A 12,482-nucleotide genomic window follows, 5' to 3' on the forward strand; every position below is an offset into this window, starting at 1 on the left:
TTTAAAGGCACAAGCTGTTTAAAGGCACAGTCAACTTTGTGTATGTAAACTTCTGACCCACTGGAATCTGTAAACAATTGTTGGAAAAATGACTTGTGTCATGCACGAAGTAGATGTTCTAACTGACTTGGCAAAACTATAGTTTGTTAAGAAGAAATTTGTGGAGTGGTTGAAAAACGAGTTTTAATGACAACCTAAGTGTATGTAAACTTCTGACTTCAACTGTTACATTATTGCCAGTATCCAACACCATGGTTCCCCATCCCCTGTCTCTAGTTCATAGGCAGTAAGCTCAATCGGAGGGGAACTTTTGATATTGCCAGTATCTAACTCTACGATTCTCCATCCTTTATCTCTACAGATCGAGTGATGCCCTATTTCACCCAGGAGCCCCTGTCCTATCTCACTCTGCCCACCATCAAGAACGCCTACAAGTCCTTCAGCATCAAGATCAGCTTCAGGCCAGACAATCCTGATGGTGAGGCTGTAGTCACTTACAGTCAGACTTAAGTACTGAAAAATAGCTTTCTCTGCACCAGTGGATTTGCAACTTTTGCTTTGAAGATGACACTGACTACAGTGATCCTGACTGCATCTGTTATGTCTTTGTGTCGTTGAGTGCGTTCTCTTTCCTAGTTTTTTTTCTTTACATGATTTCACCCCCCTCTTCTGTCCCTCCACACACTCCCTCTCTTCTCACCCATGTGGTGTGAAGGTCTCATCCTCTATGCGGGTGAGTCGCAGTGCTTGAGCTCACACACTCAGGACTGATGCAGGTGATGCTTTTTGGGCTGAAAAGCCACCAGTGATGTTGACCTTTTACCTTGCAATAATGCATCCTGATGTAGAGCACAGCTGATGGCTGTGAGAGAAGCCTATTGAAGAATGGTCTATGTCCTCATTCAGGCATGGTGGCTGTGTTGGCGCCCCCCGCTCGTCATTCCATTAGTCTTTGTCCTATTGATGAGGACAGTATGATGCCATCATTACAATCCATTTAATCTCTATGCATCAGCTTCTACCTACAAGACTGCCCTGCTGCTACTTAAGACAAGCTTTATTATTGCAAAATGTATGTCTTATTAGCCTATACAGTGATTAGGCCTCATAATAAAGATTGGACAGTACTGTATGTGGCTTCGCAATTCTGAAAATAACAAAAAAATTAAGAAATTAATAATTAATAATTAATAAAGAAATCTCTCTCTGCTATAACCGCTACGTTTCAGGGCCATAGATGCTACGGATACATTTATGAGGAGGCATGGTTTTCGACTGCCCTGGCTTTGACCTTGCTGATGATGGTTGGGCAGAGTTTAGCAGAGCATGTGTCGCTGGCATGCAGCCCGTGTGAAGGCAGAGATGGATCAAGCCAGACAGACGAACAGTTTGATACAGAGCAGAGCGATGCCCCAGGGCAGCAGATACTAGAACCCGTTTTTGACTGTCCCAAGCTTGGCCCTTAACCTGCTAGCATGCAGCTTATTTGAGTGACCTCAGCTCCCCTCTTGGTGCCAGGGGGAATGTTTTTCTCTGACTGGCTCCAGGGGGCGTGGGTGTGTACCAAGCTAACTGTACCTCCACTGGTCCACCAGGTATGATCATCTACAATGGACAGAAGAGGACCATGGGAGCAGACTTCATCTCTCTGGGGCTGGTGGGAGGCAGGCCTGAGTTCAGGTGAGCACCTAGCTGTCATTCTGGCGCACTATGAACACTACATGAGCTCAATGTGTAAGAATAAACAAGCTATTGATGAATGGTAACTTGAACTGTCCTTAGTCTCTGTCAAAATTAGCTGATGATAATGGCGATCACAATCATGCTGGCAAAAACGACAATGATAGCGATAACGCTAACCTGTTTTCTCCTGCCAGGTTTGATGTGGGTTCTGGCATGGCCACCATCCGCTACCCCACCCCCATCAAACTGGGAGAGTTCCACACCATAGAGCTCTACCGCAACCAAACCCAGGGCTCCATCATAGTGGACAGGGAGGCCCCCGTCAATGGGAGCTCACAGGTAGTGTCCCGCTCTCATTTTTTTTTAGATCCAGAGACTGTTCAACAATGTCATTCACACGAAGAGAATATCCAACAGACGCTCCCGGGTAGTTTCACATAGTCAGTCAAAGACTGTTGAGTTCATACAAAGTACATACAGTATTCAAGGAGATTAATCCATGAACACTGTTTCCTGTCTTGTATCACAGGGAAAGTTCCAGGGACTGGATCTAAACGAGGAGTTGTATGTGGGTGGTTACCCCAACTACACCCTCTTGGCCAAGACAGCTGGCCTCAAGACCGGCTTTGTCGGTGAGAGATCACTCTTTGTTCACTTTCAACCAGAACACCTGGTGCAACACAAATGTCCCATACTTCAGGGAACAGTAGATACACATTTATAACATGCAGTATTTGTTTGTTTGGTAACTGGTTATTTCTTGACAGTAAACAAGACTTTGCTGATCACTGTTTTGGAATGTTCCGGTTCTTGTTCTTGGTTCTATCCAGGGTGCATCCGTAAGCTGGTCATCCAAGGTGATGAGATCATCTTCAAGGATCTGCAGCGCAGCTCCACGGGCGTGTCCAACTGTCCCGTCTGCACTGACCGCCCCTGTCAGGTCAGCTGACAACCACGTCCTCAGACCCCTCTTGAAAAATATATGAATTTGTTCATTCATTGAGGCGTTGTGTTTCAGAATGGAGGGATGTGCCAGGACTCTGAGGCCAGTCTGTACAAGTGTAGCTGTCCCAGAGGATTCACAGGGAGTAACTGTCAGCATCACTCCTCCCTGCACTGCCACCCAGAGGCTTGTGGACCAGACGCCACCTGCATCCACCGTCAGAACACCCTGGGCTACGACTGTCGATGCCACCTGGGCAAGTCTGGAAACAAGTGCATGGACGGTAAGGGAAACCAGTTTTTTTTCTTTCTTTTCTGTGCATTGCCCACTTTCCTGTATTGCAATTGAGGCATAATCACACCTTACTAGATATAATAGATATTCTCTCTATCCTGTTTGTTTTTAGGCATTTTGGTCACATAATATTTCAACATCTTGTTGCTGTTTGTTTCCTCTAGGTGAATTGGTGACTACTCCCCTGTTTGACGGTACGGACTCGTACATTGCATACCCTCCTCTGACCAACATCCACAACGACCTGCGCATCGAGATGGAGTTCAAACCCATGGCCCTGGACGGCCTGATGTTCTTCAGTGTGGGCAAGAAGATGAAGACGGAGGACTTTGTCTCCCTGGAGATGGTAGACGGATACGTGCAATTCCGCTATGAACTGGGGACTGGTGAGAGCATAAAGACACATTATAATTAAGCAATAAGGCCCGAAGGGGTGTAGTATATGGCCAATATACCACGGCTATTGACTGTTCTTATGCACGATGCAACGAAGAGAGCCTGGATACAGCCCTTAGCTGTGGTATATTGGCAATATACCACAACCCCCTGAGGTGCCTTATTGCTATTATAAACTGACTACCAACATAAGTAGAACAGTAAAAATAAATGTTCTGTCATATCCATGGTATACGGTCTGATATACCACTGCTTCCAGCCACTCAGCATTCGGGGCTGGAACCACCCAGTTTATAATAAAAATATATCTATATACAGTGGGGCAAAAAAGTATTTAGTCAGCCACCAATTGTGCAAGTTCTCCCACTTAAAAAGATGAGAGGCCTGTAATTTTCATCATATGTACACTTCAACTATGAGAAAAAAAATCCTGAAAATTACATTGTAGGATTTTTTATGAATTTATTTGCAAATTATGGTGGAAAATAAGTATATAGAATACTGCGATAGCTACTCATCCTGGTGTATCTTCTCCGACTTATCTTTTCGTTTTCAAGCTGAAAGCTTTTTCTGGCTGTGCCATAGATTCTTGAATCATAGCTTATAGATCTAGAAAGCACTGATGCCTTCAGACATAGTGGACATAGTGGAACCCATGCTACTACTGTCTTTGTTTCCAGGCCAAGCCGTCCTGCGCAGTCCTGAGCCGATCACCCTTGGCCAGTGGCACCGCGTGGAAGCCGGGCGCCTCGACAAGGACGGCTCTCTGACGGTTGACGGTGGCCGGGAGGTCAGGAGGTCGTCACCTGGCAAGGCCCAGGGCCTGAACATCCACACCCCCATGTACCTGGGAGGAGTCCCCAACTTGGAGATCGTACCCAAGACGCTTAACATCAGTGATATGTTTTATGGATGCGTTGGAGAGGTGCGCCAACACACACACACACACACACACACACACACACACACACACACACAGAGAGTGAGAGAGACACGTGAGGATTCATGATTCCCTTTATTACCATTCATAATCACTAATGTCATGTTTATAATCACCTTAGCACCGCCAATGTCACTTCAGATATCCAGTCACAGAATATCCGTGTACAATAGAGGGGGGAAAACAATGTCTTTTCCCTGACAATTTGACTTGACAGGACCTTTAACCTCTACCATGTGTATTGTCCCTTGTCCAGGTGTCCATCAATGGTAAGAAGGTGGACCTGTCCTACAGCTTCACAGAGAGCATGGCCATCGTCCAGTGTAAGGACAACAGTCCCTGTGACCGTAACCCCTGTCTGAACGGGGCGAGATGCATGCCCACTGCTGAGTATGAATACCAGTGTCTCTGCAAGGATGGCTTCGAGGGTGAGACCATTGTAAATGTTAAATGACGTACAATCTATGGGATTTCAGTTTGAATCGAGCTATATGCCATAGACTGATTTAAGAATTGGTATTCAATAACCCTATCCTATTCTGATAATATTGACCAAATCAATTGTATTTGTCACATGCTTTGTGAACAACATGTGTAGACTTACGGGCCCTCCAAACAATGCAGAGATAATTGTTGTTTATTATAATAGAAAGGTAATAACACAATAAATAAATACAGTGATAACTTGGTTATATACACGGGGTACCAGTGAAGGAATACGTCGATATGAAGGAATACGAGGTAACTGAGGTAGATGCACTACAAGACCAGAAGTATGTGGACACCTGCTTGTTGTGCGTCTCATTCCAAAATTATGGGCATTAATATAGAGTTGGTCCCCCCTTTGCTGCTATAACAGCTTTCCATTAGGAGTCGAAACTAGAGGTCGACCGATTAATCGGAATGGCCGATTAATTAGGGCCGATTTCGAGTTTTCATAACAATCGGAATTGTCATTTTTGGGCACCGATCATGGCCGAATACATTGCACTCCATGAGGAGACTGCGTGGCAGGCTGACTACCTGTTATGTGAGTGCTGCAAGGAGCCAAGGTAAGGTGCTAGCTAGCATTAAACGTATCTTATAAAAAACAATCAATCTTAACATGATCACTAGTTAACTACACATGGTTGATGATGTTACTAGTTTACCTAGCTTGTTCTGCGTTGCCTATAATCGATGCGGTGCCTGTTAATTTATCATTGAATCATAGCTTACTTGGCCAAACGGGTGATTTAACAAGCGCATTTGCGAAAAAAGCACTGTCGTTGCACCAATGTGTACCTAAACATCAACGCCTTTCTTAAAATCATTACCCAAGTATATATTTTTTAACCTGCATATTTAGTTAATATTGCCTGCTAACATGAATTTCTTTTAACTAGGGAAATTGTGTCACTTCTCTTACGTTCTGTGCAACAGAGTCAGGGTATATGCAGCAGTTTGGGCCGCCTGGTTCATTGCGAACTGTGAAGACTATTTCTCCCTAACCAAGACAGCCAACTTTACCAAACGGGGGATGATTTAACAAAAGCGCTATGCGAAAAAAGCACAATTGTTGCACGATTGTGCCTAACCATAAACATCAATGCCTTTCTTAAACCTGCATATTTAGTTCAAATAAATCCAGATTAGCAGGCAATATTAAACTTGGGAAATTGTGTCACTTCTCTTGTGTTCAATTGCACTCAGAGTCAGGGTATATGCAACAGTTTGGGCCGCCTGGCTCGTTGCGAACTAATTTGCCAGAATCTTACGCAATTATGACATTACATTGAAGGTTGTGCAATGTAACAGGAATATTTAGACTTATGGATGCCACCCGTTAGATAAAATATGGAACGGTTCCGTATTTCACTGAAAGAATAAACGTTTTGTTTTCGAAATTATCGTTTCCGGATTCGACCATATTAATGACCTAAGGCTCGTATTTCTGTGTGTTATTATGTTATAATTAAGTCTATGATTTGATACAGCAGTCTGACTGAGCAGTGGTAGGCAGCAGCAGGCTTGTAAGCATTCATTCACACAGCACTTGAGTGCATTTGCCAGCAGCTCTTCGCTGTGCTTCAAGCATTGAGCTGTTTATGACTTCAAGCCTATCAACTCCCAAGATTAGGCTGGTGTAACCGATGTGAAATGGCTAGCTAGTAAGAGGGGTGTGCGCTAATAGCGTTTCAATCGGTGACGTCACTCGCTCTGAGACTTGAAGTAGTTGTTCCCCGTGCTCTGCAAGGGCCGCGGCTTTTGTGGAGCGATGGTTAACGATACTTCGAGTGTGGCTGTTGTCAATGTGTTCCTGGAAGCTATACGGGTACACTGGCAATACTATAGTGCCTATAAGAACATCCAATAGACAAAGGTATATGAAATACAAATGGGATAGAGAGAAATTGTCCTATAATAACTACAACCTAAAACTTCGTACCTGGGAATATTGAAGACTCATGTTAAATGGAACCACCAGCTTTCATATGTTCTGATCAAGGAACTTTAACATTAGCTTTTTTACATGGCACATATTGCACTTCCTTTTCCAACACTTTGTTTTTGCATTATTTAAACCAAATTGAACATGTTTCATTATTTATTTGAGGCTAAATTGATTTTATTGATGTATTAAGTTAAAATAAGTGTTCATTCAGTATTGCTGTAATTGTTATTATTACAAATATTTTTTGGGGTCCTCCAATAATCGGTATCGGCGTTGAAAAATCCTAATCGGTCGACCTCTAGTTGAAACATTGCTGCAAGGACTTGCTTTCATTCAGCCACAAGAGCAGTAGTGAGGTCGGACACTGATGTTGGGCGATTAGGCCTGGCTCACAGTCGGCATTCCAATTCATCCCAAGGGGTGTTCGATGGAGTTGAGGTTAGGGCTCTGTGCAGGCCAGTCAAGTTCTTCCACCCCGATCGCGACAAACCATTTCTGTATGGACCTGGCTTTGTGTGCAGGGGCATTGTCATGCTGAAACGGGAAAGGGCATTCCCCAAACTGTTGCCAGAAAGTTCACTGGAACTAAGGGGCCTAACTTGAAAAACAGCACAAGGCCATTATTCCTCGACCACCAAACTTTACAGTTGGCATTATGCATTGGGGGTGGGAGCGTTCTCCTGGCATCCACCAAACCCAGATTTGTCCGTTGGATTGCCAGATGGTGAAACGTGACTCACCACTCCAGGGAATGCGTTTCCACTGCTCCAGAGTCCAATGTTAGTGAGCTCTACACCACTCCAGCCAAAGCTTGGCATTGTGCAAGGTGATCTTAGACTTGTGTGTGGCTGCCCGGCCATGGAAACCCATTTCAAGAAGCTCCCTGCTAACAGTTCTTGTGCTGACGTTGCTTCCAGAGGCGGTTTGGAACTCTGCAGTGAATGTTGCCACAAGGACAGGTGATTTTTACGCTCTTCAGCACTCAGAATTCCCCTTCTGTGAGCTTGTGTGTCCTACCACTTCGCGGCTGAGCCGATATTGCTCCTAGATGTTTCCGCTTCACAATAACAGCACTTACAGTTGACTGGGGCAGCTCTAGCAGGGCAGAAATTTGACAAATTAACTTGGAAAGGTGGCATCCTATGACGGTGCAACGTTGAAAGTCACTGAGCTCTTCAGTACGGGCCATTTTACTGCCAATGTTTGTCTATGGAGATTGCATGGCTGTGTTCTATTTGATACACCTGTCAGCAAAAAAATATCCAGTAATTTCAACGGGTGTCCACATACTTTTGTATATACAGTACCAGTCAAATCAAGGCAAAGGGTGGCTACTATGAAGAATCTCAAATATAAAATGTATTTTGATTTGTTTAACACTTTTGTGGTTACTACATGATTCCATTCAAACTTAACATGTGTAAATATTTGTATGAACATAACAAGATTCAACAACTGACATAAACTGAACAATTTCCACAGAGATGTGACTAACAGAAATGGAATAATGTGTCCCTGAACAAAGGGAGGGTCAAAATCAAAAGTAACAGTCAGTATCTGATGTGGCCACCAGCTGCATTAAGTACTGCAGTGCATCTCCTCCTCATGGACTGCACCAGATATGCCAGTTTTTGCTGTGAGATGTTACCCCACTCTTCCACCAAGGCACCTGCAAGTTCCCGGACATTTCTGGGGGGAATGGCCCTAGCCCTCACCCTCCGGTCCAACAGGTCCCAGACGTGCTTAATGGGATTGAGATCCGGGCTCTTCGCTGGCCATGGCAGAACAGACATTCCTGTCTTGCAGGAAATCATGCACGAGCAGTATGGCTGGTGGCATTGTCATGCTGGAGGGTCATGTCAGGATGAGCCTGCAGGAAGGGTACCAAATGACGGAGGAGGATGTCTTCCCTGTAACGCACAGCGTTGAGATTGCCTGCAATGACGACAAGCTCAGTCCGATGATACTGTGACACACCGCCCCAGACCACGACGGACCCTCCACCTCCAAATCAATCCCGCTCCAGAGTACAGGCCTCGGTGTAATGCTCATTCCTTCTATGATAAACGTGAATTCAACCATCACCCCTGGTGAGACAAAACCGCGACTTGTCATTGAAGAGCGCTTTTTGCCATTCCTGTCTGGTCCAGCGACGGTGGGTTTGTGCCCATGGGCGACATTATTGCTGGTGATGTCTGAGGACCTGCCTTACAACAGGCCGACAAGCCCTCAGTCCAGCCTCTCTCAGCTTATTGCGGACAGTCTGAGCACTGATGGAGGGATTGTGCGTTTCTGGTGTAAGTCGGGCAGTTGTTGCCATCCTGTACCTGTCCCACATGTGTGATGTTTGGATGTACCGATCCTGTGCAGGTGTTACACGTGGTCTGCCACTGCGAGGATGATCAGCTGTCCGTACTGTCTCAATGTAGTGCTGTCTTAGGTGTCTCACAGTACGGACATTGCAATTTATTTCCCTGGCCACATCTGCAGTCCTCATGCCTCCTTGCAGCATACCTAAGGCACGTTCACACAGATGAGCAGGGAACCTGGGCATCTTTCTTTTGGTGTTTTTCAGAGTCAGGACACTAAAGAGGCCTTTCTACTAACTTTTCATAGCTGAGACCTTAATTGCCTACCGTCTGTAAGCTGTTAGTGTCTTAACATCCGTTCCACAGGTGCATGTTCATTAATTGTTTATGGTTCATTGAACAAGCCTTGGGAAACAGTGTTTAAACCCTTTATAATGGGGATCTGTGAAATTATTTTGATTTTTACGAATTGTCTTTGAAAGACGGGGTCCTGAAAAAGGGACGTTTCTTTGTTTGATTAGTTTAGATATCTTCACTATTATTCTACAATGTAGAAAATAGTAAAACATAAAGAAACCCTGTAATGAGTAGGTGTCCAAACTTTTGACTGGTACTGTACATATAGGCAGGGATAAAGTGACTAGGCAACAGGATCGATAATAAAGAGTAGCAGCAGCGTATGTGATGAGTCAAGAGTTAGTGCAAAGATGGGTCAGTGCAGATAGTCCAGGTAGCTATTGGTTAACTATTTAGCAAATGGGGTCACTGCAGTGTGTATCTGTCCTCCTAATGCCACTTTAACCCTTCTAACCCCTGACCCTGTGCCCTCTGCAGGTGAGCGCTGTGAGGTGGTGAGGGACACCTGCCAGAGCAGTGACCAGTGCCAGAATGGAGGCAGCTGTGTGAATGGCCAGTGTGTGTGTCCCGTAGGCTTCAATGGCCCCATCTGTGGACAGAGTAAGTACTGCTCTTATTTTCCTATACACTGGACACAACACAACCATTCCACTATATCTTGGTCCTCTGTTGGGGTCTTGGTGGTCCTTTGAAGCTCAGTTGGTAGAGTATGGCGCTGGCAGTGGCAACATCAGCATAGTGGGTTCAATTCCCATACTAAAACATGTATGCGTGACTGTAAGTCGCTTTGGATAATAGCGTCTGCTAAATGACATCTATTATATTATCTTTTAGTCCTTTGAGATGTAACTTTGTTATCAAAGAGAATGAGGGAGACCAGCAGAGCAAATGGAACAATTCTGGATAAAAGTATCTGGATAAGGAATTATTATAAACCTTATTAAAACACTTTAATATATTGTATTTGAGTTTTCTACCAATTACTCCAAGAATTGCCCTGTTACCATAAAAGCTGATGTATGGTATAATTGTGAATTATGATTTTGTTTGCAGTGCTGTGTCTTCAGTAGCTAGGAGATAAAGAAATGTCTGGAAATCTCTTCACAGCACCACATTAGTTTTAGAATACACCCTTATCATATTGAGCGAGATTGTTACAGTGGCTGGCGAAAGTATTCACCCCTCTCTGCAATTTCTTATTTGTTGCTTTACAACCTGGAATTAAAATAGATTTTTGGGGGGGAGGTTTGTATTATTTGATTTACACAACATGCCTACCACTTTGAAGATGCAAAATATTTTCTTACAAAAAAACTGAACTTGAGCATGCATAACTTTTCACCCCCCTCCCCCCAAAGTCAATACTTTGTAGAGACACCTTTTGCAGCAATTACAGCTGCAAGTCTCTTGGGGTATGTCTCTATAAGCTTGGCACATCTAGCCACTGGGATTTTTGCCCATTCTTCAAGGCAAAACTGCTCCAGCTCCTTCAAGTTGGATGGGTTCCGCTGGTGTACAGCAATCTTGAAGTCATACCACAGATTCTCAATTGGATTCAGGTCTGGGCTTTGACTAGGCCATTCCAAGGCATTTAAATGTTTTCCCTTAAACCACTCGAGTGTTGCTTTAGCAGTATACTTAGGGTCATTGTCCTACTGGAAGGTGAACCTCCGTCCCAGTCTCAAATCTCTGGAAGACTGAAACAGCTTTCCCTCAAGAATTTCCCTGTATTTAGCGCCATCCATCATTCCTTCAATTCTGACCAGTTTCCCAGTCCCTGCCGATGGAAAAACATCCCACAGCATGATGCTGCCACCACCATGCTTCACTGTGGGGATGGTGTTCTTGAGGTGATGAGAGGTGTTGGGTTTGCCCCAGACATGGTGTTTTCCTTGATGGCCAAAAAGCTACATTTTTGGCTCATCTGACCAGAATACCTTCTTCCATATGTTTGGGGAGTCTCCCACATGCCTTTTGGCGAACACTAAATGTGTCTGCTTATTTTTTTCTTTAAGCAATGGCTTTTTTCTGGCCACTCTTCCGTAACGCCCAGCTCTGGAGTGTACGGCTTAAAATGGACAGATACTCCAATCTCCACTGGGGAGCTTTGCAGCTCCTTCAGGGTTATCTTTGGTCTCTTTGTTGCTTCTCTGATTCATGCCCTCCTTGCCTGGTCTGAGTTTTGGTGGGCGGCCCTCTCTTGGCAGGTTTGTTGTGGTGCCATATTCTTTACATTTTTTAATAATGGATTTAATGGTGCTCCGTGGGATGTTCGAAGTTAATGTTTTTTACATTTTTATAACCTAACCATGATCTGTACTCCAACTGTGTCCCTGACCTGTTTGGAGAGCTCCTTGGTCTTCATGGTGCCGCTTGCTTGGTGGTGCCCCTTGCTTAGTGGTGTTGCAGAATCTGGGGCCTTTCGGAACAGGTGTGTGTGTGTGTGTTACTGAGATCATGTGACACTTAGACTACACAGGTAGACTTTATTTAACTAATTGTGACTTCTGAAGGTAATTGGTTGCACCAGATCATATTTAGGGGCATCATAGCAAAGGAGGTGAATACATATGCACGCACCACTTTTCAGTTTTTTATTCTTTAGAATTTTAGAATTTAGAATTTTTTTCACTTCACCAATTTGGACTATTTTGTGTATGTCCATTACATGAAATCCAAATAAAAATCAATTTAAATTACAGGTTGTAATGCAACAGAATGGGAAAAATGCCAAGGGGGATGAATACTTTTGCAAGGCACTGTATGTCTACTGGTAACTAGCTCTATCCCATAGGACGTTGCGTTAGCTAGACCTCAACCAGACCCCTCGTCTAAGGAATGGTCCCATATGAAGATGATTCTCCACACTCGAACCTCCATAACATTAGTTAGTCTATAGGATCCAGCCGTGCTCTGAAGTGTTGGGTGTCTGAGCTACATGTCTTACCCCTGGCCTCTCATGGTTATATCCCACACACACAGGCCAGGTCTCCAGCTTCGCCGAGGCCCTGTGGAATTTGGAGGGTAGCGGGGGGAATGGTACAGTATCCCTCCCTTCAGTTCTGCCTGACATAACCGTGACTAACCGTCAGGGGCCCCACCGACCGACCTGAGGGCCCTCAAGAG

General features: G+C 44.5%; 1 protein-coding gene across 15 annotated transcripts in view; it reads left to right on the plus strand.

Moving 5' to 3' along the window:
• LOC109869149 (basement membrane-specific heparan sulfate proteoglycan core protein) overlaps positions 1 to 12,482 on the plus strand; it is a 168,433-nt gene that overhangs the window by 148,023 nt on the left and 7,928 nt on the right. For 11 of the 15 annotated variants that reach the window (XM_031803516.1, XM_031803515.1, XM_031803519.1 and 8 more), the window contains 12 exons: positions 362 to 478; positions 716 to 733; positions 1,596 to 1,680; positions 1,878 to 2,022; positions 2,213 to 2,315; positions 2,514 to 2,623; positions 2,702 to 2,909; positions 3,085 to 3,306; positions 3,997 to 4,241; positions 4,513 to 4,684; positions 9,834 to 9,956; positions 12,339 to 12,395. In XM_031803516.1, the coding sequence (XP_031659376.1) occupies positions 362 to 478; positions 716 to 733; positions 1,596 to 1,680; positions 1,878 to 2,022; positions 2,213 to 2,315; positions 2,514 to 2,623; positions 2,702 to 2,909; positions 3,085 to 3,306; positions 3,997 to 4,241; positions 4,513 to 4,684; positions 9,834 to 9,956; positions 12,339 to 12,395 (1,605 nt within the window). The remainder of the gene's footprint in view (positions 1 to 361; positions 479 to 715; positions 734 to 1,595; positions 1,681 to 1,877; positions 2,023 to 2,212; positions 2,316 to 2,513; positions 2,624 to 2,701; positions 2,910 to 3,084; positions 3,307 to 3,996; positions 4,242 to 4,512; positions 4,685 to 9,833; positions 9,957 to 12,338; positions 12,396 to 12,482) is intronic. The other 4 variants (XM_031803518.1, XM_031803525.1, XM_031803521.1 and 1 more) reach the window with 3 other exon arrangements.

Source organism: Oncorhynchus kisutch, linkage group LG24, assembly GCF_002021735.2.
Source record: "Oncorhynchus kisutch isolate 150728-3 linkage group LG24, Okis_V2, whole genome shotgun sequence".
NCBI classification, from domain to species: domain Eukaryota; kingdom Metazoa; phylum Chordata; class Actinopteri; order Salmoniformes; family Salmonidae; genus Oncorhynchus; species Oncorhynchus kisutch.